This window comes from Phyllostomus discolor, chromosome 2, assembly GCF_004126475.2.
Source record: "Phyllostomus discolor isolate MPI-MPIP mPhyDis1 chromosome 2, mPhyDis1.pri.v3, whole genome shotgun sequence".
Classification (NCBI taxonomy): Eukaryota; Metazoa; Chordata; class Mammalia; order Chiroptera; family Phyllostomidae; genus Phyllostomus; species Phyllostomus discolor.
This window is the reverse complement of record NC_040904.2, coordinates 111,433,318-111,459,805: the sequence shown is the minus strand read 5'-3', so window position 1 is coordinate 111,459,805 and position 26,488 is coordinate 111,433,318. Positions and strand designations below refer to the sequence as shown.

At 42.3% G+C, this 26,488-nt stretch overlaps 1 protein-coding gene across 5 annotated transcripts; it reads left to right on the top strand.

The window, feature by feature from the left end:
• The first annotated feature begins 11,304 nt into the window (after window positions 1-11,304).
• On the top strand, window positions 11,305-26,437 carry MTIF3 (mitochondrial translational initiation factor 3). 5 transcript variants are annotated; one of them, XM_036018347.1, is made up of 5 exons: window positions 11,357-11,489; window positions 18,718-18,785; window positions 22,259-22,722; window positions 25,091-25,248; window positions 26,133-26,437. In XM_036018347.1, exons 3-5 carry the CDS (start codon window positions 22,260-22,262, stop codon window positions 26,346-26,348), a joined length of 837 nt encoding a protein of 278 aa, XP_035874240.1. In that variant the 5' UTR covers window positions 11,357-11,489; window positions 18,718-18,785; window position 22,259; the 3' UTR covers window positions 26,349-26,437. The 5 variants fall into 5 exon arrangements, 4 of the variants coding, with proteins under 4 accessions (XP_028361057.1, XP_035874240.1, XP_035874242.1 ...); XM_036018348.1 differs by lacking the exon at window positions 11,357-11,489 and adding an exon at window positions 15,786-15,800; XM_028505256.2 differs by lacking the exon at window positions 18,718-18,785 and having other exon boundaries at window positions 11,341-11,489.
• The last annotated feature ends 51 nt before the right edge of the window (window positions 26,438-26,488 follow it).

Here is a 26,488-nt window from a genome sequence, read left to right as displayed (position 1 = left end):
CGCCTGTGCCCTCCTGATATGTATGCGTGGCTGGGTCATCCAGGTTTGTGGCTACAGTATCATTTCTAAGAAGGTGCTGAAGCTAAAAACTAGACCGCAGGTAAATGCAGCACAGTGCCCGGTGCTGCCACCAGCCACACCCCTCTGGCCCAAGTCAGGTGCAGTGCCAGCTCTGGGGGCTGATCTTTGGCACATTGCTTTCCAGGGTTACGTGACTCCTGTGTGCTCACTTTGTCCAGGCCCTTTTCTAACTGTTGGTGCTTGGCTCACAAACCCCTTCTGCTGTCAGTGCCTCTCCTGTGCAGGTCTGTCGCTCCCAATGGTTGAGGGTGCTGTCCCTTAGGAAGCTCATGGGTCATTTGTCATGGAGTTAGGGACAAAATTCACCAGAACTCCTCGAAAGCCTGACTCCTATTCAGCAAAGCATTTTCAGGGCACATAAGGATGATTCAGGAGTAGCATTGCCCTGTCAACCCTTAAACCAGGGAGATGAGATTTTCTTCACGAAAGAGTCTAACAATGACAGAGTCGATGTTCTCGTGGAATCTGCAGTGGTCATGTCCTGATCCAGCCCCCCCAGAGCACAAGATGCAAAAGCACTTTGGAGGTGAAGGATCATCTCTGGCACAGCCTCCTCTCGTGAAAATATTTTAGACGATTGAAAAAAAGAAGAAATATAAAATCTTATGGAACAATAAACTTCACTGTTTATACATGTGAATTTATAAAAGAAATTCAATTTATGCACAGGCTGAATTTATAAAACATCTGAAACTGACTTATATACAACCTAATGCAATACTTAGCTGTTTTAGTTTTCATTTTATACAATATTCTATCAGCTGTAACCAAAATGGTACCTTAAAATTATTACAACTTTAAAACATAAACTCTATGACAATTCAACTCTATTTTTAAACTGCCAAGCCAAAGGTGTAGGATCTGAGCGCACAGAGTCCTACAGGACACCGACTCCCTGAGGAAACATATTCTGATCTAACACCACACAAGCTGAAATAAGTACAAACTGCTTTTTGCATAATAAAATTTTAGCAAAATAAAAACATTATTCATATTTAACATCCTAATGACCATATTACAGGTCATTCAGATAAAATAGATGCAATACTAAGAATAGAAATTTAGCCCTGGCTGGTGTGGCTCAGTGGATTGAGTGCTGGCCTGCAAACCAAAAGGTTGATGGTTCAATTCCCGGTCAGGGCCGTGCCTGGGCTGTGGGCCAGGCTCCCAGCTGGGGGTGTGTGAGAGACAACCTATTGATGCTTTTTTGCATATTGATGTTTCTCTCTTTCTTTCTCCCTCCCTTCCCCTCTCTCTAAAAAATACATACAATCTTTAAAAAAAAAGAATAGAAATTTGGTAAAATTATAATCTTATTTACATAATAAGATTTTTCCACAAATGTTTTAATTACTTTCTTATTAACATCATGTTTCCTTTGATTTTTTTAAATAGCCAATATTGATAAGTAATATCAATACATACTATAAAAGTTATATACCATAAAAACTTATTTTAAGTGTAGAATTCAACATTTTATAAATTTATGGAGTTGTGCAACCATCACTACAATCTAATTTTAGGACACTTTCATCACCCTAAAAACACTCTTCTATCTACAGTCATTCTCCATCCCCACTCTCTGCTCTAGGCAACCACGAATCTACTGTTTGTCTCTCCACACTCACCACAATGAATGCTCCCTGTGATGGGCTTCTGTCACCGACCACGTTTCTGGGGGCGCCCACGCATCAGTGCTTCCTTCTGCTCTGCGGCCAGATGGCGTCCCGCTGCACAGGCACACCCTTTATGTTCCTTCGGTCATCGGCAGATGAACGTTTGGTCCTCTCCACTTTTTGGCTATTGTAAATAATGCTGCCATGAACATTCATGTACAAGTTTTGGTGTGTACACGCATTTTTATGTGTTCTGGCTAGATACCTAAGAGTGAGATTTCTGGGCTATACGGTAAGTCTATGAACATTTAAAGAAACTGCCAAACTTTTTTCAAAATAATTGAACCATTTTAAATCCCATCAGCAATTTAGGAGGCCACCAATTTCTACACATCCTTGCCAACACTTGGTATTGTCTTTCTTGTTGACTCTAGCCATCCCAGTGAGTCTGAATTGGAATCTTACTGTGATTTTGATTTGTATTTCTCCTACAACTTTTAAATCTTTAAATCAATCCATCATTCAAAACTTTTTATTAATTCTTTTATGGTCACCACACTTCTATTTTAAATTCAACTACTCAGTTTCCTTAAAAAGGTAGTAACTAAACAATGTCTACATATCCACAGGCTACTTGTAAACAAATGATTCATTCCATCAAAGAAGCCTAGGAAAATTAAGCCATGCTATATAACAGGCTAAAGGTATTAAGAAAAATGAATTAAAGTAACAGAAAATAAGGAAGACTCCTTTTATAACCCAGTTTTAAATCACATTACAAATAAGAAAATAAAAAGTTACAGAAAGTGATTAGTTTAAAATCAGGGAAACTCCAGCCAACCCGATCTGACCGACTGTTGTTCCTACGAGGCTTGCCCGTGCCCTTTCCGTGGTGACACACACTGTCACGGGCACATCTGCTGTTGATAACTTGAAGAGCTAACATGTTTGGAGCACCTCTGTGTACCACGAACTGAGTGTGTTTGTATGTCTCTGTGTATTTTTTAAATGCTAACAGGTTCACGTAGAATAAGTTTTCATTATCCCCGAGTAACAGGTGATGAAACAGGTTTACAGAGAGCACCTTCACCAAAGACACGCAGCGGCCAAACCACCTGCCCTGCCACGGGCTCCGGGTCTGCACGCCCACTGTGAGCCTCGCCGGGCAGCGGCGGTCAGCCACGTGGCTCTCCAGACCTCTCCCCAGACACAGAGCTCTCCCTTGTCCTGTTTTGCCTCTCCGGCTTTGTTACAGTAACAGTAGAAATGCGTTTCTGCGTTTTGTCCTTTCATCTACGCCGTTGCCTTTGCCTGACAAAGTTCACTAGCGAGCCCTCTGGCCACACTCGCAATGGCCTGGCACAACCCAACTTTGGGTGAAGTGCAGCCCCTGTCATGCAAGCTGTCACTCAGCAGCTTGGTCCCCATCCAAGAAAGCAAGTGAGCTAGAGGCCAATTATAAAAAAACTTCAAATCCCTTCCAATTCATAATAAATAAAATTAAATAAGCACAATCATTGGCAACTTTTATGACTAAATTATTAATATAAAAACCTACCCACACTAGTGCGTCACGTGATGGTTGAGTGTGAAGGAGGACACTATTAGTTGCCAACAGCTACCAATTATAGTCTATAAATAACGCGTCATGGCAGAAGGCACACATGGTTTCCCTCCATTAGCCCACGTCACTCTGTTACTTGCCCTCATAGTACTAATTTAAAGTTGCAGCTATAATCACACAGAGATCTGTTTTACATTTTACGATGTCTGGGTTTTTTTTTTCACAATGAGTATTAAAACCAAAACATTTGACCAAGTCAGTCACAAAAATCAATCAATCATGTACAAAAAATTAAAGAAGTGGACTGGGTTTTCTACTGTGCTGTGTGTGAACTTTCTGTCGTAGAGACAGAGAGGTCACCCAGTGATACACGTGTCATCACTTACTAGTCCCTCTGACAACGTGGTGCTGGTTAGCTGAGTGCAGGCTGCAGTTAGAAAGCCCGTGCGTAGCAATTGATACAAGGAAACCCAAAGAGCTTGTCATCACTGCTTTATGAGACACAGACTTTCTTTAATTTCTCATAAATCACTTAGACTTTCTGTACTTTTGATTCAGTAATTGTAAATTACTATAGTAGTAAACATGCTACTTAGCATAGAAAATTGTTTCAACAAAAGATGCCGACCTGGAGACTTAGAAAGATTTCTCCTAAAACTGTAACAAAATATCTAGTGGGCTCCAACAAAGTACTCTCAGCCCTGAGCCATAAAAGTAAAGGAAAGCCTCGACAAGACACAAAGTCCTGCACCCAAGTACATACACTTAATTCAAAGAAAGGCTGCTTTCTCTTGTTTCAGAGACCATTTGCAAAGGCTTAGTTGTGCATTTTACAGCTCACAACTGTTCAGCAAATACTTACTGTAGGTTGGCAAAGCAGGCTGCAGGCAGGCTGCTAGAGGCCACACACAAGACACAATACCAGGAAAAGCGCAAAACCAGGAAAGGCGCAATGCAGTGCACCTTTAAGGAGCTGACAGTGCAGAGGGCAGGACATGCCAAATATTCAAGTAACTTGATTAGGAGATGGGAAAAAAAGAAATGACACAGAACAAGTATATGCAAAATGACAGGGGTCCAAGGACGAGAAAAACTCATCAGTTGGGCTAAGGGGAGGCTTCATGAAGAGGTGGTACTTGAGCTAGAGCTTGAAAGATGGCTCTGGATTCCACACAGCATGTGGGGCACGAATATGCACCGAGGCAGAGAAGCACAAAATGTGGTTAGGAATCAGCAGGTAGTCATCTGTCTGCTCAGCAGCAGTGGGCAAAAAGAGGGTTAAAGCTCTGAAGACGTGTGGTTGCAATGAACACTAAGTTATCATAAGAAAATCTACCCAAGCAGTACCTCAAGGCAGGAAATGAAGACCAGAGGACCCAAGGGAACTGGAATAGAAAGTTAGATATGAAGGCTCCTACCCTCTCATTTCTCATGGGGCCTCATGGTCTCTTGTCTTTCTGCGTGGTTCTTTCTGCACATCTGTTTCATTCCCCCCGCAGACCGATGCATCTACATGGTGTGAACTCCAGGATGCCTGTGGCACTGACTACACAGTGAAATAAACAACTTTATAAGACTTTTCAGTTCAAGCACTTTGTTGGTTAGGAGCAGGTCCAGCTGAAAATAAAAGCTTGTTTTTCTCTCACAATCAAGAACTGCGGGCATGGTGGGTGGTGGTGTGAGGACCCACTCCGGCCTCATTTCCTACCAAGCATGGTTTCCACTCCATATTCTTCTCTTGCTCCAGGGCGCCATCCGAACTCCAGCTGCCACATCCACCTTTCGATCAGCAGAGTGGAAGAAGGGGAGGAGAGCAATTCTCCATCTGAGGGAACTTTCTGGAAGTGCACATATCTGCTCATTTAGGGTGACTGTAAATGCCACCTGAACTGGAACCCTTGTGAGAATGAAACAGAATGCTATTAATAATTATACCAGAATAACAGGTATAAACTAAAATTCCCCTGTAACCTACTTGGAATAATTCACTTACGTGTATAAACATGTATTTCATTGGCCAGAACTTGGTCACGTGGCCACACTTATCTGTTAGGGAGACTGCACATGCTGTCTTTACTCTGGGAAGCTATGTGCTCAGCTAAAACCTGGAAAAGAGAAGTGTGCATGTCCAATTAGTATCTCTGCCACAAGTACCCTTGGATACCCAGCAAAGCTCCCATCTCAAGTTTGCAAGTTGTTACATCCTGCAGACTGGCTTCCTGTTGGTGAGGCCCCCACCCTGGCCCAGCCAACTGTGAACAGGAAGATGGTGCAGGGGCAGGACCTTGGGATTGCAGGGCTCCCCTTTGAGGGCCCAGGAACAGGGGCACAGCCTGAGAAAGGGGCCAGGATGGTACAGGCAAAGTGACTGACTTGTCAAATACAATAGGCTACTGAGAGCTACAGAGGGGGATACACACTACAGTGGAAAATTACAAGCAATGCAGGCGGCAGGCCGTGGAAATCGCCAGAAGTTTTTTAGCAAGGAAATGGTGTGAAGGGTGGTCCTCTAGTTAAATAAGGTTATCCTGGCTGTGCGTGTGGGCTGATTTGGAGTAAGGTGAGGTGAAAAGCTAAGAGCCCCCTTCAACCTCTACATCAGGCCAGGTGACACTGAATTTGACGTTGAGTAGAACTTGAAAAGTGGGGGAGTACTCTTAAAGCTGGGTGGGCAATTATAGCAACAAGAACGAGAGGCTGACAGTATAATGGCAAGAGAGGCCTAAGAAAATCTGTAAAAAGTAGAATTACAAATTCAAAATCCTTGACAGTTTGGGCCATGTAGCAGAGTTTAGTCCTTCAACAGAAAACATGGGGTGACACCAGCGTAAGAGCACAAAACACATACACAGAAGTCCGGGGCCATCTCGTTTGCCTACACAGAAATGCAACAAGCATTGAAATGCAACACTGGGTTCTGCTCAGCATCATGCTCTGAATGTAAAGAAACCCAAGTGTGGAAACTTAAGAAGAGGGTTCTTTGGCAATTTTGAATAATGAATGGGAAAATTACACCACAATGTTTGAAAGTGAACTACACAAAGAAGCTTCCAGAAGTTAGAGCCCCTGCATGGGGATTTTTTCAGCATCCTTCACAGATTATTTTTGACCTAGCCAAGCATGGAGTCTATTTTAAAGCTCCCAATTTGAAAATCATGGAAGCTTTATAAAGTCTTCCACCTGCACATCTTTTAAAGAACATGATTCTTTATTCTCTGAAGGATATAAAAACTTTGTGAAGCTGTCACTATCAATAGGGTAAAAAAAATAATGGTTCACAAAGAAGAAACAAATTGCATCTTCGAAGAAGTTTGTCGAAGCGCTTGTTAAAAGCTATAACCTCTGATGTTAACTAAAGTTAACCCATTCTGACCCTCATCGTGGCCTTTCACCTCTTCTTTCTTCTGCTTCCTGTGGCTGCTGGAGGCAGCCGGCTCAGGCCTTGGAAAAGCCTTCTCTGTTGCACACAAAGGCCCAGCCTTCCTGCTACCCCGTCAGGGCTTGGAATCGACCGCAGGGTCAGCACCTGTGCAGAGGAGCAGGTGACAGTGGCCCGCCAGCCTCCTTCCAGAGCACATTGTGAGTGTCTACCCTTCAACCACCAGGCTGCCATGTCAGGCATTCAAGCTACTGAAGTTCAGGTTCTCTTTGTGAATGCAGACTTTAAACAAATTAATCCATTGCTGTTCAACTGACTGTAAAATTAGTAGATTTACTGTTGCAAAAAAAAAAAAAGAAGAAGAAAGAAGAAAAACTGAGAGCTTTCACTTCCACTTTGGTAAGGTCACAGATGCGTCCTAGGCTGCCAACAAAACAGCCTTTAAAATCTTTGCAGCAACTTCAGGGGAGGGTGGGGGAGGCAATTGACGAGGACTGAAATGTACAGTGGAAAGTCTTCCCCATACAGGGAGCATGAAAAACTCCACATTTGAGGACCCTTCCCAAATGGAACAATTTACCTAGAATTCCATTTCTCTCAAAGGTGGAAAAAACTGAAAGTACAAATTTGTTTGATGGCTAACATTATATTTGCCTTCCATAAATATCCTTGGGGCTAAAATGTCTCATGGTGATGTTTAAAAACATTCCTGGGTTTTATTTAAAGTAGAAAGTGCTGATTAATAATTTGGTTCTGTTTTACTTTGCTTTACACAGTAGTAAACATTGTACATTTTGTATGTTTCCTGCACTAGCTCTTTGTATTTCCAAATGATGTTCCATGATGGCGAAGAAAATCATTTTTATTAAGTATTTCAAAATGACCAAAATTATCTGAATCCCCCCAAAACTCCATACCTTTACAATGAAAACACACAGCTTTGTTGTTTTTCCAAAAGAGACTTTGGAACCTATTTTCTGTTTCATTTAGTTGCTCAAGAATTTTCACAGAAGATAAGTGGGCCTTCCATATATAAACTCTTTTATTTAGCAGGCAGGAGAGCTTTTCAATAAATTCCTTAGAATATGTCATTCATTTTAGACAAGTTTATTTTGCTCACTCACATCTACCATCATGCTCTGACTAATTGGTGCCATCAGTTTGTTACAAGAGAAATGATTAATCAGGAGTCTAATGCCATGGGAAATCTTACACATAAAAAAAAAAAGTATTCTGAATCTAAAAATAATTCCAGAGTACATGAAGGGCTTTAACACAGATGTAGTCACCACACGTTCTCCAGCTCTTCTGGAGACCCGGCATCAGTAGCCACAGGCAGATCTGGGGCACTTAAAGGAAAAGATCCCCTAAGTCCCTATAAACATTGAATGAGCTCCTGATGCAAGTTAAATCACCTCGCCTGGAGTTTCTTCTTCTTTCTTCTATCTTCTTCTTCCTTCTTCCCCTTCCTCTCCTTCTCCTCCTCCTTCTTCTTCTTCATTGTAGAAATGTTTACATGTTTGCAATGGATTAAGCATACTTCTTCCTGAGTACAAATGGTAGCGATCTGGTAAGAAGCTTCCCACTCTCAGATATGAGGACAGACACCTGGTATTGGGCTGAGGGTATCTTCAGGATGTTTTGATGAGTTATCCTGCTCCCCTTGCTTTCTGTGTCCCTTTGACACACTTGTAAACATATACTCAGGGGAGCATGATCAGTAAGTTATTAGATTGGCACTTATGTGAGGAGAAAGTTGCTGCCACTTAAGACAACTGCCCTCGGCTAGGTTGAGTTGGCACTGCAGATGAGGAAACAAGTCCAGCCTTAAAAAGCTCTGTGAGAGCAAAAACCAAGTGGAGGTGTCCTCGTCAAGTCCACTCTGTGTCCTCATCAACTCCCAAGCCTGGCACTTTAGGCACTGAGTATTTTTGAAATAGTGAAGTGGTAAACCCACGAACAACTCATGGTTGTGACCCAAAGTCCAAGGTTAATGCAGGGTCTGTCAGAAGTAATGCCTGCTTGAGTGTGGTTGGTAGGGTAATAATATGGGTGTAATAATGTAGAGTTTTAATTTGAACATTTCACCTAAAATGCCATATGGTATGGTTGAGTGTGATATTGTTATGTTAAGAGACTTAGATGCTTAAGATTTTGTAATAAAAGACTTTATAATAAAAAAGGAGCATTATTTGTGCTGGACCCTGTGTTTGCATGTTGGCCATTTCCAAGTTAAACAAGAGAATTAGAGATTCATTTTATTCTACCAAAACCATTCCTTAATACCAAGAGAGAAGTTCATTTCGTGGCAATACAGCGACAGAGTGACTAGCACATACCTTGAGAAATGGTAGGTGCTCAGCAATGGAAGTGGCCACACTTTCAGCACTTACCTGTGTGCGTACAAGGCTCTATTCTGAGTGCTTTACTTCTATCAAGTCATTTCATCCTCAGGACAACCTTGTCACCCCACTGCACAGAGGAGAGAGCTGAAGCATAAAGAAGTTATTTGCACGAGGTCACACTACTAATGGCAGATCAAGAATAAAAACCCCAAGCAGCCTGGCATCAGAGTTGGTGCTCCTAATGCTGAACGTTCCTTGTGCTGATGAGGGAAGCAGTGGGGCTGGAAGTCTGTGAGGATGGTAAGTGAAATGTACAAAATTGATTAAAGGGTTTAATGCCCAAACTAGGAATGTGAAATTTGATAGGATTATTATTCGAATAAACCCACACCGAGGAATCATTGGTACCTGAGCCACCTACCAGCACCCCATTTGTGGCCCCTCTTTGAAGGCGTGTGTGTCCAGAGTGGAGTCAGATGTCTCAAAAAGAAGGAGGTGAGCAAAAAAGGGTGGGTGTCACAGACATGTCTTCAGATAGAAAAGCTGTTGTTGTTGTTTTTTTTAATCTCTTGAACTCTGCTTTGACCTATAACTGAAATAAGACCTGGAAGTTTTTTAGAGTCACTGAGAGCCTTACTTTGAAGTCCCTTGAACAAAGATAATAAGCAGACAGCTGGCTCTTCTGGGACCCCTTCCTGTGTTTATGGCCTCTACATGCTAAGATGCACTTCTGGGTTTGGAGAAGTAGTATTACTATTTCACAAATCCTCTGTAAACTGTCTGATTTCATGTATGCATACAAGGGGACTCTCAGAAGTGTACAGAACTTTCCCGGTTGTTATCGTTCCTATGCGTAAAAGTTATTAAAATACCAGGCTGTCTCCCTGTTGCTACAATAACTGCAACAATTACTTGAAGAAGTTAATCTTACACTAGTCAATACCTTGTGTTTATTTTGAAACTAAAGAGATGTGGCAAAGTGTGTGTAGGTTCAAATGTTCAGCATATTCTTAAATAGTTGTGAATGAATTATAATTCGTTTATAGGACTCCCCTCCTCCATTAGATTATAAGCTCTGATCAGGGCAGTTTTGCTAAAACAGGGGAACTGAAGTGTATTGTGTGTGAGATCTAACCACCACTAAACAAACTTCTACCTCTGCATTAGGGAATGCTTTTGATTGAATAAAATGAATCTCTAATTCTTCCTGTTTAACTTGGAAATGGCCAACATGCAAATATTAACCTTGGACTTTGGGTCACAGACACATGAATTGTTTGTGGGTCTACCACTTCACTATTTCAAAAATACTCAGTGCCTAAAGTGCCAGTCTTGGGAATTAATGAGGACACAGAGTGGACTTGACGAGGTCGCCCCCACTTGGTTTTTGCTCTCACAGAGCTTTTTAAGGCTGAACTAGTTTTCTCATCTGTAATAAAAGAAGTAACACCTGACTCAAGAAGTTATTTAATGCGACTAAATAAAGCAATGTGTTCTGCTGGACTACAAGTATGTAGTAAATGTAACTTCCTCTTATAGGATAAATTAGAGTATTATCTAATTAGGTGGCTTCAAGTTACGACTGTACACTCTCACTCTGCCATGGAGGAAATTCCTATTGAAGAGGTGAGAGGGGCAGGGGTTGACCCCAATAGTCCAACAGAAAGCCCAGCAATCATCAACCTCAGAGACCGGGAAAGGGCCCCCCAAAACAGGCAGGTGAGAAACCAAAGCACTGGGTTGCATCCGAAGTTGAGAACTACTGAGTTTTCCCCTTCGTACAATGGCTGGCTTGTCGGAAGCTCTCCCAATTACACTATGGAGAGCACAGTCCCGGCTGCATCTCTGTCCTGTCTCCAGTGACCCCACTCTCGGATCCGGCTGGCCCGCTGCGCGTTACTGAGAACCAAGGGAAACCTTTCACCTCTCGAGTTTATCTGCTCGCCTGAAAAACGGCGACAATGCTCCCTGATTCGAAATAATTAGACGTTTATTAAATACTGTTATTAAATACAAAATAACGTTTGTGAAAGTTCTCTATAAAGCCTTAGTGGGAGTGTAGCCACGGCGAGTTTGGCGTCAGTGTAATATAACTACAGAAGGAAAGCTCTGATTGCCACTTAAACTCCTTAAACTCAGCATACGAGTCTTCATCCAGCCTCTGGAGACGTAAGACAGGTGATCGACTAGCAAGCTGCCAGCGGAAACCTCGCCCTCAGAATTATTTCTGTCGGAGGGATTTATTAGGAGAACCAGAGAAAGGCTCCTCCCTAGGTCACTTTCCTTTAAAAGACCCGGGCCGAGGCCCCGCCCACTACGGGAAGCGAAGGGGTCTTTCGAAGAGCCCATCTACCGCTCCTTCTGCAAGACCTTCGCCAGCCCCGGTGCGGGAACCCCAAAGACGCAGGGTGCCGAGCGACCGAGGTGAAGGGCAGTGGGAGGAAGTGGGCTTAGGGACATGCCTGCAGAGAAGGCGTCATTGTGCTCCAGCGTGTCCCTGGAAGGTCAGTGCCACCTATGCTGCTGTGATGAGCGCGGGGAGGCCTTGCGGGCTCTGCCGGGGGGTCGGGGAGCGAGACAAGCTGTAAAGCCGCCTTCCGGCCCAAGCTGCTCCCCAGCTGTGCCGTGGGCGCAACACCTGGGCCTATCGTCGGTCTTACAGCCCCTTGAACTTCAAACCCGGCCTTTGAAGAGCACGTACTGGCGCTCTCCGTGCGTCCTTACGCCCCTTTTCAGGGTTGGCTTAGTCGCTTCGGACGCACGTGATCGGATCCGTTCCCGAGGTAGCACTAGCAGCCTTGGGATACCTGGGCTCTGCGCCTGGGCGGGAAGGGCTGGGCAAGCCAGAGCTATCGAAGAGGTTGTCGTGGGGAGGACTGTCGAGTGATTTTGGGATGTCTTACCTACGCCCCCCCCCCCCCCCCCCCGTTTATAATTTTCTTGGCCCTATGGCATTAATACTCCTGAGAGAAGTAAATAAGTTTTTTTAAAGTCACAGTTCCAAGTGTATCTTGGGAAAGGTCTCGGTCCAGGAAAATAGAGTCAAGGAACATGAACTGCTGTTTATAGTGCCAGGCACAAGACAGTGAAGGGTAAATCAGATTCTCCCCCTGCTTCTTAGAACTTTACACCGAATGAAGGAACCAGTAATAAGATAGTCACAAAATTATCATTGTGATACTGTATGGGAAAGATAAACTATACTTTGGAAGTGTTTAATTTTAGGCATTAATGTTAAGTCAACGAGTAAATAAGGGGAGGCGGGGTGAGTAGGGAGAGATCAGGGTAAGTCTGGGAGGCAATCAGAAAAATGCCCTGAGAAAGGTGGCATTAGGCAATGATCCGATGTTTACTAAACCAAGGGAAAGAACATTTAAATAACCTGAAAAGCCAATGCGGTTTAGACAAAAAGGAAGTTTGATGTGGAATGAGGCTGGGAAGGTGGGAAGGGCCTTTTGGCATCCAGAGGGGCAGTTTTAAGGTGGGAAGGGCACTGGGTGTGGTGACTGCAATGCAAGAGGGAGCTCTGATTGCAGAGTTCAAGTGTGAAGTAAGAGCCTAGTTAGGAGACTGGTGGGAATCCAAACCAGAGATCAACAGTATCTTAAACGGAGGTGGTAACAGTGGACTTGGAGAGAAATGGATGAGTTTGAGTAGTATTAAGAAGTAAAACTGATGAAACTTGGTGTTGGGTTAGCCATGAAGGTGATGGGGAGCAGAAGTGGATGGACTAGGTTGCTGGTCGCTGAGATACGGAGTTCTGGAAGATGAAATGACCATTTAGAAGATCTATGTATGAGAGTAATATAACCTGTAATATGGAGTCTTTAGTTCTGCTTTTTAGAAAAGATTTTCATCGCAGTTATTGGAGTATTTCAATAAAATAACTAAAAATAAAAATTTTATAGATAAAAGGTTAAGAAATTGTCTAAAGATTCATGTTGGCCTTTTCCAGTGCTGTAAATCAGTGTTTGAGCTCTTAAACAGCCAGCCTTGGTGTAGAGCATGCTTTGTGCTTCTTATGAAGGAGCAAAACCCAAGCCGAGGGATGGTGACGTGGAGTCTGGTGACCACGTTGCAGTCTTCTGGGATTGAGGTGGCACAACCCAGGCTGGAATGGGGCGGATGGGACAGTTCACAGCTATGCAGGGAGGAACAGAGACTGTGAAACTCCTTTGGAAGGTGTAAGATAATTTTAGTGTCATAGGAATTGGTAAAGTTAATATCACAAACACTTAAGCCACTGGGATCTAATGTCACTTTGAGTCAGCCAGCTTCCCTGGGAAGAAGAGATGTCAATATGAGCTTGTGAATATCAGCTGTATCCAAAAGAAAACCAATGAGTGAACAAACAATAGAAGTGAAGTTATTTTCAGTCCGCAGTCTACATAGTTTCAAAATGCATTTAAGAGATTTAATTTCTTGTAGGACAGGACTCCCCACCCATTCCTCGTGATTATATATACTAAGCCACAGTATTTAAATTGCATTTTAGGAAGTTTCCATAAAAATACATTTCAGTACCTACCAAAGAGGTACTGGAAAAGGTGATGTAAAATAATGGATCACAAAGGGTGCCTGCAAAGAAAAAAGGGAATGCAGAATAATGTATCATAAGGGGAATGCAGCTGTCCTTTGGAGCAGTTATCATTTTGTCTTCTTTTTTTTTTTTTTGGTGGGGGGTGTGGTACAAGAATGTTTAGCAGCTTTATTTGTTATAGGCAAAAACTGAGCATAGCCTAAGTGTTCATCATCTGGAAATGGGATTTAAAACTGGTTTATTCGTGTACTGAGACACTTCAGAGAAATAAAAAGGAACAAACTAATGAATGATACATGCAGCAATGTGGATGAATCTTAGAAACATGCTGAGATGCCTTCAACAAAGAGCATGTGCTGTTTGATTCCATTTACACGAAATCTTAGAACAAACCATGATGGAAAAAAAATAGGAGTCATAGCTTCTGGACAGGGATGGAGATTGACTTGGAAGAAGCATGAAGAAAATTTCTAGTGATGGTAATGGTCTATATGTCAATAGAAGTTTTGGTTCTAAAAGTGTTTGTACTTGTCAAAACTAATAATCAAACGACGGCTTAAGATTTCTACATTTCATTGTATGTAAATTTTGCCTCAAAAGAAAACAAAAAGAATTATAAACAAATGCAGAACTGTAGTTAATGATATGCATGCTGAAGTATTTGAGGATGAATGTACCAATGTCTGCAGCTGCCTTTGAAATGTATTGGATAAAATGGGTGAAAGAGTAGTAAGTAGATGGATACATACAGCGAGGAAAACATCGTGTATTACAGAGTCTAGGTGAATGGGTACTGATGCGCTCACTGTACAGTCTTTCAACTTTTCTGTATGTTTAAACATTTTCACAATGAAAGTTGGGGAAGATAAGCCTCCAAAGAATATTGTTCATTTTAGACAACTGAAAACTAACTTGAAAATACAAAGAACACAGCCCTAACCTTACCTGAAATACATAGCCTATGGAAGTAGCCACATATTTATTTCATTAAAAAATTTCCCACCCCATGGCTTAATATTGAAATCATTTCAATTTCTTATGGAGTATGTGGATCACTCAATAAAATTACTCTGTGTTGTGTTCATTTTGAATAATCCAATTGATCTGTTTTCTAGCCTTGCTCTAGGAGAGTTAGTGATGATGCCAAAGAGGTCCAGGAGGAGGGGTGAGGACTGAAAGGAGCAGAAGTGGCTGAGAGGAAGTACAGCACCCAGGAGCAATGTATTTGGGCTGTCGGTCAGCTTATCCTGTGACGACTGGAGGAGTTTATCAGTGATCTAATCTCAAGTAAATAAAGAATAGAAAGGAATTCTGTGTTTCTTTCTAAATATGGAGTTGACTACTAAATTTAAAACTACCAACAGAGCCCTGGTTCCTGTGGTCCAGTTGGTTGGAGTATTGTCCCGTGGGCCAAAAGATTGCAGGTTCATTTCCCGATTTCTGGCCGGGGCATGTGCCGAGTTTGCAGTTGGGTTGGGGCGCATGTGAGAGGCAACTGATTGATGTTTCTCTCTCACATCCTTGTTTCCCTCTCTCTCTCCATCCTTCCCCTCTCTCTAAAACTGATAAGCATGTTCTGCAGTGAGGATTTAAAAGAAAACCAACTACCAACAGATGTAAAATTACTGTATTTTGCAGTGTATAATGCATGCCCACGTTTTTTGTGCACGTTTTACATGAGATTATGTATTCATTGTACCCATGTATAATGCACGTCCTTATTTTCCCCTCAAAAATTTGGGCAAAGAAGTGCATATTACATACAGCAAAGTATGGTATGTGGCACAGAGTGAGTGTGATTTTGGTAAAGTCTGAATAATCATAAAATCACAGATGTGGTATAATTATGCATTTTAAGTAACTGACTTTAAGGTAGTTTCCCTTTAAAATATTTATGGATGTCTCAGGATAGTTCTGGGAGTAAGAGTCACTAAATTCACCCATATTATCATCAGAACATGAGCCTTTTCATTTTGATTTAGACAACAGGTTCCTTCACCCTCTTATTTATTGGACAGAGGTGTCAAGGGCATTTCACTAGAGAACATAGCTTTCTTTCTATTTCTCATCAACTTTGAAAGGTTAAGGATAATCCTGGACATTCTAGCTCAAACTGCTTGAACTCACTTTATAGTATTATTCATTTTCTTATGTCATCTTTTTCTTAATACTGACCTGAGGATTTTTTTTTTTATTTTTAGAGAGAGAGGAAAGGAGAGACATTGACGTGAGAGAAACGTTGATCAGCTGCCTCTCGATTGAACCAGCAACCGAGGTATGTGTTCTGACCAGGAATCAAACCCATAGCCTTTCGGTGTATGGGATGACATTCCAACCAGCCGAGCCATCCAGCCAGGACCTTAAATCATCTTTTTTAAGGAGGGGCCCTAATCAAGCGGTTCTTAACAGTAGAGGAGAGAGGAAACATCTTGTTTTGAAAAAGCATCCCCAGATGATGCTGGTAGGCATGCAGTTTCTACTGTAAAATAGACATATTAACTTTTACCTGTTGGCACAACTAGTAAATTTTTAAAATATATATTTTATTGATTATGTTATTATAGTTGTCTCATTTTCCTCCTTTCATTTCCCTCTGCCCTGCACCTCTCCTCCCACCCATATTCCTCCCCCTTAGTTATGTCCAGGGGTCGTACTCTAAGTTCTTTGGTTTCTACATTTCCTACACTATTCTTAACCTCCCCCTGTCTATTTTGTACCAACCATTTATGCTTCTTATTCTCTGTACCTTTACCTCTTCTTCCCCCTCCACCTCCCCGCTGATAACTCTCCATGTGATCTCCATTTCTGTGATTCTGTTCCTGTTGTAGTTGTTTGCTTAGTTCTTGTTTTTGTTTTTTTTAGGTTCAGTTGTTGATAGTTGTGAGTTTGTCATAATTTAATTGTTCATATTTTTTAATTGTCTTTTCTTAGATAAGTCCCTTTAACATTTCATGTAATAATAGCTTGGTGATGATGAACTCCTTTAACTTGACCTTGCATGGGAAGCACTTTGCCTGCCCTTCTATTCTAAATGATGGCTTTGCTTCATAGAGTAATCTTGGATGTAGGCCCTTGCCTTTCATGACTTGGAATACTTCTTGCTAGTCCCTTCTAGCCTGAGAAGTTTCTTTTGAGAAATCAGCTGACAGTCTTATGGGCATTCCTTTTTAGTTAACTGTCTCCTTTCCTCTGGTTGCTTTTAAGATTCTCTCCTTATCTTTAATTTTGGGTAATGTAATTATGATGTGCCTTGGTGGTGTTCTTCCTTGGGTCCAATTTCTTTGGGGCTCTCTGGGCCTAGAATTCCTGGAAGTCTATTTCCTTCACCAGATTGGGGAAGTTCTTCTTCATTATTTTTTGAAATAAGTTTTCAATTTCTTGCTCTTCCTCCTCTCCTTCTGGCACCACTATGATTTGAATGTTGGAACGTTTAAAGTTGTCCCGGAGGTTCCTAAGCCTCTCATTTTTTTGAATTATTTCTTCATTCTGTTCTCATTGAATGTTTCTTTCTTCCTTCTTCTCCAAACCGTTGATTTGAGTCCCGGTTTCCTTCCTGTCACTGTAGGTTGCCTGTTCATTTTCCTTTATTTCACTTTGCATAGCCTTCATTTCTTCCTTTATTTAGCAACCATACTCAACCATTTCTGTGAGCATCCTGATTACCAGTGTTTTGAACTCTGCATCTAATATGTTGGCTATGTCTTCATCACTTAGTTGTATTTTTTCTGGAGCTTTGATTTTTTTTTTTAATTTGGGCCATTTTTTTGGTCTCTGCATGCCTTTAGTAAGGGGTGGAGCCTTAGGGAGGGGTGGGTTGCCCCCCATCAGGGTGGGGCAACCCACTTCACTTCGTTGTGATATTGTATGTGGGAGAGGGGTCTGAGAGGGAACAATGACAGTTGCTTGGCCCTCTGCTGGCTTTCAGTCACTTCCCCCACTATCCACAATCAAATTTAGCCCTTCTGGTTCTGATTCCCAGGTGGTGGAGGGTGTGTAGTGTATATTCTAGTACTCTGTGGGTCTCTCCAACGAACTCTCCTTTGAGGCTGGGAGTTTCTCCTGCTGCCTCAACCCCCACAGGTGTTTTCAGTCAGAGGTTTTGAGGCTTTATTTCCCCACACTGGAACCCTGGGTTGCTCGGTCTGTCTCACTCCCCAGTTGTTCCCCCAATTTATCCACACACAAATGTGGGACCGCCTGCCCTGCCAGCTGCCACCTTGCCGTGAGTCCTCTCCTCCCTGGCTGCCTGTCTCTGCCTCTCCTACTGGTCTGGATGAATGTTTCTTCAACTCCTTGGTTGTCGGACTTCCATACATTTCGATTTTCTGGTAGTTCAGATTGTTTTTTGTTTTTGAATTTGTTGTTGTCCTTCTTTTGGTGTGTGAGAAGCACACTGTATCTGCCTATGCCTCCATCTTGGCTGGAAGTCCACAACTAGTAAATGTTTTCCTCCCTGTAGGCTATTGATTTTTTTAAACTTTTTATTTATGAAAAACATACAGAAAAGTTGAAAGACTAACTAAACACCATATACCCATAACCTAGGTTCAGCAAATGTTGCCCTAATTGCTGTATTTTCTGCCAAACCATTTCAGGGTCAGTGGCTAATGTCATGAGACCCTCCTCCCTACATACTCCAGTATTCATTTCCTAATAATGCCATTTTCACACCTAAGAATTAACAATACTTTCCGGAGAATATCTAATCCATCCTGAATCTAGGCCACATTCAGATTTTCCCTTTATCCCAAAATGTCTTTTTAGGTGCTTTTTTTCAAACACATTGCATTCAACAATATGTCTCCTTAGTCTTTTTATTTAAGCATAGACTTCCGCAGACCTTTCCTTTCCCAGTGACACTGCCTTTTGAAGACACCAGACCAGGCAGGGTTTCTTCCCAGGAGGTGCCTGTAGGAGCCGGGTGCCACCGGGAGACAGGTGCTAGGATACGGGTTGTCCCGCCGTCGGGATGCCGAGTCTCTCCTTTGTTTTGGGTAACAGCAGAGTGTTCTTCCTGTTTTAACGCGGAAGTCATCCTTGGTCACCCCTTGGCACCACGTGAACGCCTTGTTTCCTCAACAGCTTTTTACTTGTTGATGTTCGTGTCCATCCTTGCCTAAATCAGTGATTTGATTGGTGGTGACAAAGTGGTGATTTTTAAATTACTTTTACTTTTCTTCTCCATGTATTAGCTGGCATTCTGCTCTGAAGAAGAGCTTTTCTTTATCAGTTGGGGATGATTCTAATTCTTCCTTAAATGGTAGGATACATGTTTAGTTCTTTACCGATTTTCAAAGTAAGGAGTAAGGGTAATAATCAGTCATGGCAAATGACCTTTCTTTTAATAAATTTTTGCATATTTAATGTGTTGAAATGAATTTTAGTCATTCATGCTTAAATTATACACATGTGGCAGTGGGAGGCTCTTCTTGTTACCAAACTGTAAATGAGATGTACACAAGCAAGAGTGTAATACTGTCAGGGACATGGGAAAACCGGGTCTTGGGTGATATAAAGGGATTATTATTAGTTGGGAAGATGTATTGTGGTTATTGAAAAGATAAAAAAGGCCTTACCTCTTACAGATGACAAGCTGAAGTATTTATTGATGAGACTTTCTTTGAAGTAGTTCCTGGATGGGGAGGGCAGGGGTTGGTGAGGGTGAAGGTGAAACAAGCGTGGCCGCCTGCTGGGAAGTCAGCTGAGTGACGGGTGCTTAGGCGCATTGCAGTGTTCTCGTATATGTGTGGAATTTTTCCTGATTCAAACTTTTGTAATTATCTGAATTTCTGTGGATATTTACAATTCAAATTTAGTAACACGTTCTTTCTTAACTGTGTTTATAATTTTATCTATTAAAAGCTTATTTTGAAGAACTGTGTATGTCTTCAAATTTGCTGATCTAAAGCCACAATTTAGCTAATATTGAAGTTTAATTGCTGTATAAATCAAGAAAACGTAAAGTTTTTTAAAATTTGAATAATGGTAAAGAACTTTAAAAAATAGTTACAGTATTTTTCTACAGTCTTTTCTTGAAAAGTGTTTTTAAAGTTTAAAATATTTTATGTCATTTTTCTGAAATAGTCTTTATAAAGAAATATAACTTATTTACTAGGATAAAAAATACTTGCTCCTTATTAAAAACTTTGAGAAATAATTAGGAAGAATGGGGGAAAATCATTATATTTTCAACCTCAAATATCCAGGGTTTCAATAAATTTTATCCTTTTCCTATGCCTAGTTTATTTCGGGCTGAAATAATTTTAGGACTGTGTAAGTGTAACTACTCCTTAACAGTTAAGGAGATGAAATTACATTCAGCCCTTTGAAGGCCACCTCGAGGCTGATGTGGCCCCCAGTGAAAATGAGTTTGAGGTCCCTGCTGTTGATGATGAAACACCCAACCGCAGATGTCACTGATGTCAGTGGGCATTTGAAGCATCAGCTAGAAACGTGAGGGTTGTGGCTGACCAGCGTTTATGTGGATTGGTGGGGAGTGACACATCTAAAGACCTCGAGGTTAAGTGCCAGCAGAAACCCCTGGGGTCCAGGCTGTACCCCGAGGCTCTCGCATTCATTCAGTATGTGCCACTGAGCCAGACTCTGGCTCTAATGTTAGGACCACCGCCGCGAAGAGAATGGACAAAGTATGTTTTCTCATGAAGCTTCCACTCCAGTGAGGAAAGATTACATGTGAATATATGTTAGGCAGTGAATTTTTTTAAAAGGCTAGGTAATGTGTTTGAATGGCCATTTTATAAAGAGTGGCCAGTCACGGCCTCATCAGGTGGCGACATTTGAGCAGAGACTTGAAGTAAATGAGCCACGCAGCTGTCCGAAGGAGAGGAACACCTGAGTGCGAGGACCAGAGAGGGGGCAGGGCCAGTGTTTGCAAGAAACCACAAGGCTGGAACAGAGTGAGCTGGAGGGAGCGTGGTCAGCGCTGTGGCAGAGGATGTATGTGGGGGCTGGGTCGTGGAGGACCCCATAGGCCTCCACGCTCTGCTCTCGTCCTGAGATGGGAGCAACTGGAGAGTTGTGAGCAGAGAGGCATATTGTCTGACTTATACGTTTTACAGGGGTCACCCTGTGTGCCCTGTGGGTGATAAGTTACTAGGGGGCAAAGGCAGACAACAGAGACCAGTCAGGAGGCAATCACTATAGTCCAGGTGGAGGATGAAGGTGGCTTTTAGGGGTGCTTTGATAGCAACAGAGGTGAGAAGTATTTGGACCCTGGATGTGTTTTAGCTGTTGAACAATAGGACTTGCTGATGAGTTGCTGAGCGAAGAAGAAAAGTCAAGAATAACTTGGCCATTTTGACCTGAGCAACAGGAGGTGTTGTCGTTTTACGAGACCAGGAAAACAGAAGAGCAAGTGTAGGGTAGAAGTGGAGAATTCCGTCTTGGTCATGTTCACTTAGGGCCACTGGTAGATACCTAAGTGGGGGTGTTGGGGAGGGGCTAGTGAAGGAGGGAAGTGAGAATATGCACATTCTGTGCACTTTCTATTCAGTTTGCTGGGCCTTTTTTCTCATATCACTTGTCAACCACGGGTACGAGGGGTAGTGGTGGGTAAGATCAGTGGGGTGACTGGTGGGATCAAATCTAGGGACCAGAGGGAATTTCCAGTCTTTACAGCCTAGGTGAGTCTCATGCAGGTGGCCCCAGGACCATTCTCTGGAAGCACTATGTAAGGCACCTCATCCTTTCCTCTTTCATCTTTGACAAGGCACGCCTCTCTTGAGTTCTTGGTTCTCTGGTATTTCTCAGCAAACCTTAGATGAGGAGATGAGTGGGCCTTCTCATCCCTCCTGCAGCCTGCACTTCTAAGCTTCATCTAACACGTGAATGGAGGGACAGAGACCGTATTATGGTAGAGGAGCAACTTAAAAATCAAAATGCCACTAAGCGCAGCACTTAGAACCATGAAACCACTATCACAAGTACCTGATGCTTGGTTAACATTTGGTAGTAATGCCTTACTTACCTGGTGAGTGATCTTTACAGTTAACGAGGTCAGCACTTTGGCTAACATCAGGGTATTTCCTTTCTGATAGTCTCAACTAGTTCCTCCAGTGGGTCAGCTTTCCCTGTGGAGAGGCTACTTTCCCAGAATAGCACTCTTGTACTTTCTATACCATCAGGTATATTGACAAATTGCTTATGTCTTAAAAGCATATGAATTGGTGTTTATGAATCACCGAGTATGTTCTATACCACATCCTCCTTCAGGGGAGTCCAGCCCTTTGGTGTCTGTGCGCCACACATTAAATACATTATGACACATAATCACAAAAAGGTCTCATAATGTTTTAAGTAAATTTACAATTTAGTGTTGAGCCACATTCACAGCCATCCTGGGCTGCATGTAGCCTATGGGCCGCAGGTTGGACACCCCTGTAAAATCCTTGAGATGATCTTTGCTTCTGAAGTTGGCACTGTAGGTTCCGTGGGAAATAGAATCATATTTGGTGAAGAAAAAAATGGGAGACAAAAGCACTGTGTAAAAGCACATCTTTTATTCTAACAATACTGGGAACAGCACCACCAAGAGTGAGTGTGCCCATGGCCACTGATGGTCCATGTTGTTGGTGCAAATTTCCTGTACACAGATCAGTAACATTCACAGATGACGTCGTTCCCACGGCCTCACACATGCCCTCTTTGTACCACAGTATGAAACCACAAGAACAAATGATTTACTTGTAATCAACTTGTCTTCCTGCTTTTTAGGATGGCTGCTGTTTTTCTGAAGAAGTTACCATTACGAACCATGACGACTGGAAACAGTTGCCTTAGAAGATGTTTGGGGAAGTACACCGTTCAGACGATGGCACCAGCTCAGTTGGCCCGTACTGCCTCTGCCCCAAGACCGGCCTACCTAATTCACGCAAAAGCTTTTAGTACTGTTGAAGACACCCAGGCTGAAAGAAAAAAGAAAGAAAAGAATGAAATTGATTTTAGTAATGTTGGAAGAAAAATCAGTGAGCGAATTATTCATTTATTTGATGAGCAGGGCAATGATTTGGGAAACTTGCACCGAGCAGAAGTGATTCGGCTCATGGACGAGCGTGACCTGAGACTCGTGAAAAGGAAGCCCAGCGCTGAGCCCCCCGAATACCAGCTCATGACAGGCCCGCAGATTCATGAGGAGCGGCTGAGACAGAGAGAGAAGGAGAAGGCGAGACCTAAATCTGGTGGGTAGTTTGCTGTTTGCCCCTTGAATTCTGTATGGCTACAAACCAGCAGTTTCAAGTCAGCATTTGCTGTGGTGCCTCTGACAATGGGGAGGTGCAAAACTGGAAAACTCAGTTTCATCACTGTTTCCAGTGCTTTTCATCCCTCACTTAATTTCTATTGCTTGTTTTCTTCCTTTTGCATCCTGTGTTGTCATCTCCTCCTTTAAACGTACGTAAAATGAGGAAAAACAAGGTGAACACCACCAGAATGATAGGTGCTCTTTCCCCTTTGCCCTTGGCTTTGTTGCCTAATGCTCGGGTCGGTAGCGTAATGATGAGTGCAGTGAAATGGGATTCCAAAGGGGTGGACTCACGTTCCCATTGCTGTCCTGAGTCCCTCATTTACCCTCCTTAAAAAGGAAACAAACAGCCTCTCATCTCAAAGTGGAGGCGTTTGGTTAATTCCATGGAAACACCTTTTAAACTTGGAAGTGATTCATCTGCCATGCCTAAGTATTTTGTTACAATACTGGCAGTAACACTCCTTTACATATTTTGCCAATCACCAGACAAGGCATTTGTCATCAAAACCTTATAAAAGCTATTAATGGGATCTGAGGTGAAGATGCTGGTTTTTCATGATTTTTAGTTTGTACTCACCATAATGAAAGATTGCTCAATGGTGAAAGCACTGGGGTGGGGAGTGGAAGACTGAGCCCAGAGCTGCCACAGCGAGGCGGTGCGCCTTGAGAAAATCGCACTGTCCAGTGGTGGCTTGGTCTGTAACGCCACACCGAACAACCAGAATGTTGACTGGGAAACAAAAATGTGTAAGAAGAGGCCACCTAGGGGGGTAAGGACATCAAACTGCGTCACTGAAAAAAGGAGCTGACAGACTGGGGAAGACACCTTGCCGAGTTCAGAGACTGTCAGAGGCATCACTTTGTCCTGACGGGAAACTAGGACCATCTGGTTGAAGCTTTAAGGAAGCAAATAGGTGTTAATAAAAGCATTCCTTTTTAGTAAAATTACTCTTATTTTGGAAATTAGATGCAGAAAAATATAATAAACTCTTACCATCCAAAATGAACAAGCATTAACATTGTTGTACTTTAGATTTCTTAAATAAAACATGACAGAAAGTTAAGGTCCCCTGTGCTCCCTCCTCCCCTTCCGCACTCCTTCCCCAGAGGCCCCTGCTCACTCTTGGACTCAGGGTGTGGGTCCAGTCCATGTTGCTAAACTCTAGTTAGGACAGATATAGTCATCGACAGTATACAGAATAGTAATGCTTGCTTAGAATTATGAATGGCTCACTGTTGTTTTCAAGGTGTTTATATAATGGCTATAGCCAATTATAATTACTAATGACATTCCATCATGAGCACATACTGTAGCTTTGTCAGCCCATTTCCCTGGCCGTTGGACCCGTTTCCAGTCTTTATTATTACGAAGGAGCACATGCTCGGCCGAGTCTCCTGGTGCCCGCGCCAGACGCCTGCAGGGCAAACTGGTCAGCTGTGTCAACGGCTCTCCCCGCCCTCGCCCACACTTGGTGCCGTCAGACTCTCCTGTCAGGCTCACGGCCGAGAGACCGCAGTACGGTTTGTGTCTCCTTTCAGCCGTTGAGTCTCCTCGTCTGCCAACTGCTTGTTCCTATTCCTCTTTTCTTACTTTGATGGTTTATTTTTGTTCTGATTTATACGGCTCTGTTCTGTGTGAAGAGAAAAACCTTGTAGTTAAATTTCTCTTTTGTTTTTCCCCTTGTTGTGAGGTCATAAACTTATCCTTTCTTTTCTCCCATTTCTATTCAAGTTGTATTTTTCACATTTAGGTAGTCCATCAAGGGAGATGGTTGTTTGGGTCAAAATCTAACTATTGCCCCGTACAAAACTCATTTGTCCCAGTGCCTTTAGTGAGCAGTTTGTTCCTTCCCTGTAAAATAACCTGCTAACAGTCGGGAGTTCCAGAGTCAAGGGAAAGAATGCAGGACGCAGCCTGGGAGACCCCACTGTAGCCAGGAGGGCATCACAAAAGAGTAAGATGAGAAAAGCACTTCCCAGACGATCCACCTCAGAAAGAAAAATAAGGATAATTAAGTTTATCATAAAGCCAAACTTGTTCCTTTTGAAAGACCATTCTTTTGTTCTTTAATCAAACGATGGTAACAATGACTGGAGACATTTCGTATTTAAACACCCTTTCTTGACAGGCCAAAAAAAATGGTACCTTTGTGTCTGTCACCCTTTTGTAAGTGTTTCCTAGACTGTGAAACGAGTCAAGTGAGAGGGCCCCAGGGCAGCCAGAGGTGCTCTGTGTGCTGAGGGTTGGTCTCACCCACAGGGCAGTAAACAGACCAGCACCAAGTTTCACTGTTTCAAACTAGGACCGACTCTGACAAAGGAACTAACGTTTTCTTCAAATATTGGGCAACACGATTTGAACACAAAGAGTAAACAGATTCAGCAATGGATTGAGAAAAAATACAAAGTTCAAGTTACTGTGAAGAAAGCCAAGAATACAGAGGAACCAGAAAATAAAACAGTAAGTAAAAACAGGAGCAACTGTGTTTTTTGGTCTCTGATCTAGAAGTACAATTGTAGAAAATCTGGAAAATGTAAAGGCAAAGAAAAGTGACAGTAATTCTATCAATATTAGTGATGATAGCTTTCTAGTTTGTTTTTCAATGTGTAAGCATACTTTTATATTTACTTTTTCCATTGTAGCACACATTTTTTGCTAAGTGAAAACATTCTACTTCATAATTTAAAGGCTATATACTATATTTTATAAACTAGAATATCTAACATTTAAATAGGAAAACTGGAAACTTTATAGATTTCATTTTTTTAAAGTTTTTTTTCTCTTTATAAATCCTAGTAAGAAGCATCATTGTCTTCAAGAAAGTGTGTATCAGTTTACAATCCCAGGATAAGTGTGCTGAATACCTGTTTCTCTCTTGAGAGTTAGATAACTTAACTAAAAGGCATCATCAGCCCAGTGGTGAGGTCAACCCTAGTTCTGAGTTAGAATCACTTAAGCCTAGGCTCCCATCTGCTGACCCGGAATCTCTAGAACCAGATGTAGTCTTCTAACAGCCCAAGTGACTGCAAGTAAGTTCATACTCTGCCAACACCCACACCCACTGCTTTATACTTGTTCTTTAAGAAGTTAGCCTCAGTGCAGTGACGGAGTAGGGATTTAAAACCATCAAGCCTTTAGTGCCTTCGTTTAGTTACATGAAGTTTGAGTAACTTCCTGGTCGCTGTACAGGTTTCAGTCAGCTTAACTGGGCAGTAGCATTTGATTTAGCTAATCACGTATACAGCAATTCAAGAATGCTCGGGTTTATGGGTATTAGAGAATTAACACCAGAAATAATCAAGATACTGGTTTTAAATTAACCTTTAGCTGTTTTCCCTTCTTAGGAGGAGATATTTAATCAAATCCTCCAGACTATGCCTGGAATAGCTACCTTCTCCTCTAGGCCACAACCCATTAAAGGAGGAAAAGCTGTAATGTGTGTTTTTCGTCATTTGAGCAAAAAAGAAGAGACTGCATATAGAGAGACTCAGCAGACCCAGGAAGGAGAGCCTTTGAGCAAAAAAAATGGAAACACAGAATCAGATGTTCTGCATCAGTGATTAAAGAAAAATGTGCTTTTGAGAGAAAATACAGTCATACCGCAGTACTCATTGGCTTTGGAACTTGTCAAACTCTATACTTGTCACATTTGGGTGAGAAGAAAACGTTTCAGCCCCTGGTGCTTGCTGGGACTTGTCAC

Excerpts from the sequence above, each read along its gene's own strand:
- MTIF3 (XM_028505256.2), top strand. The coding sequence starts at position 22,260 with ATGGCTGCTGTTTTTCTGAAGAAGTTACCATTACGAACCATGACGACT. Across the intron at positions 22,723-25,090 it reads GAAGGCGAGACCTAAATCTG|GACCGACTCTGACAAAGGAA; the intron begins GTGGGTAGTTTG and ends GTTTCAAACTAG. Across the intron at positions 25,249-26,132 it reads AGGAACCAGAAAATAAAACA|GAGGAGATATTTAATCAAAT; the intron begins GTAAGTAAAAAC and ends TTCCCTTCTTAG.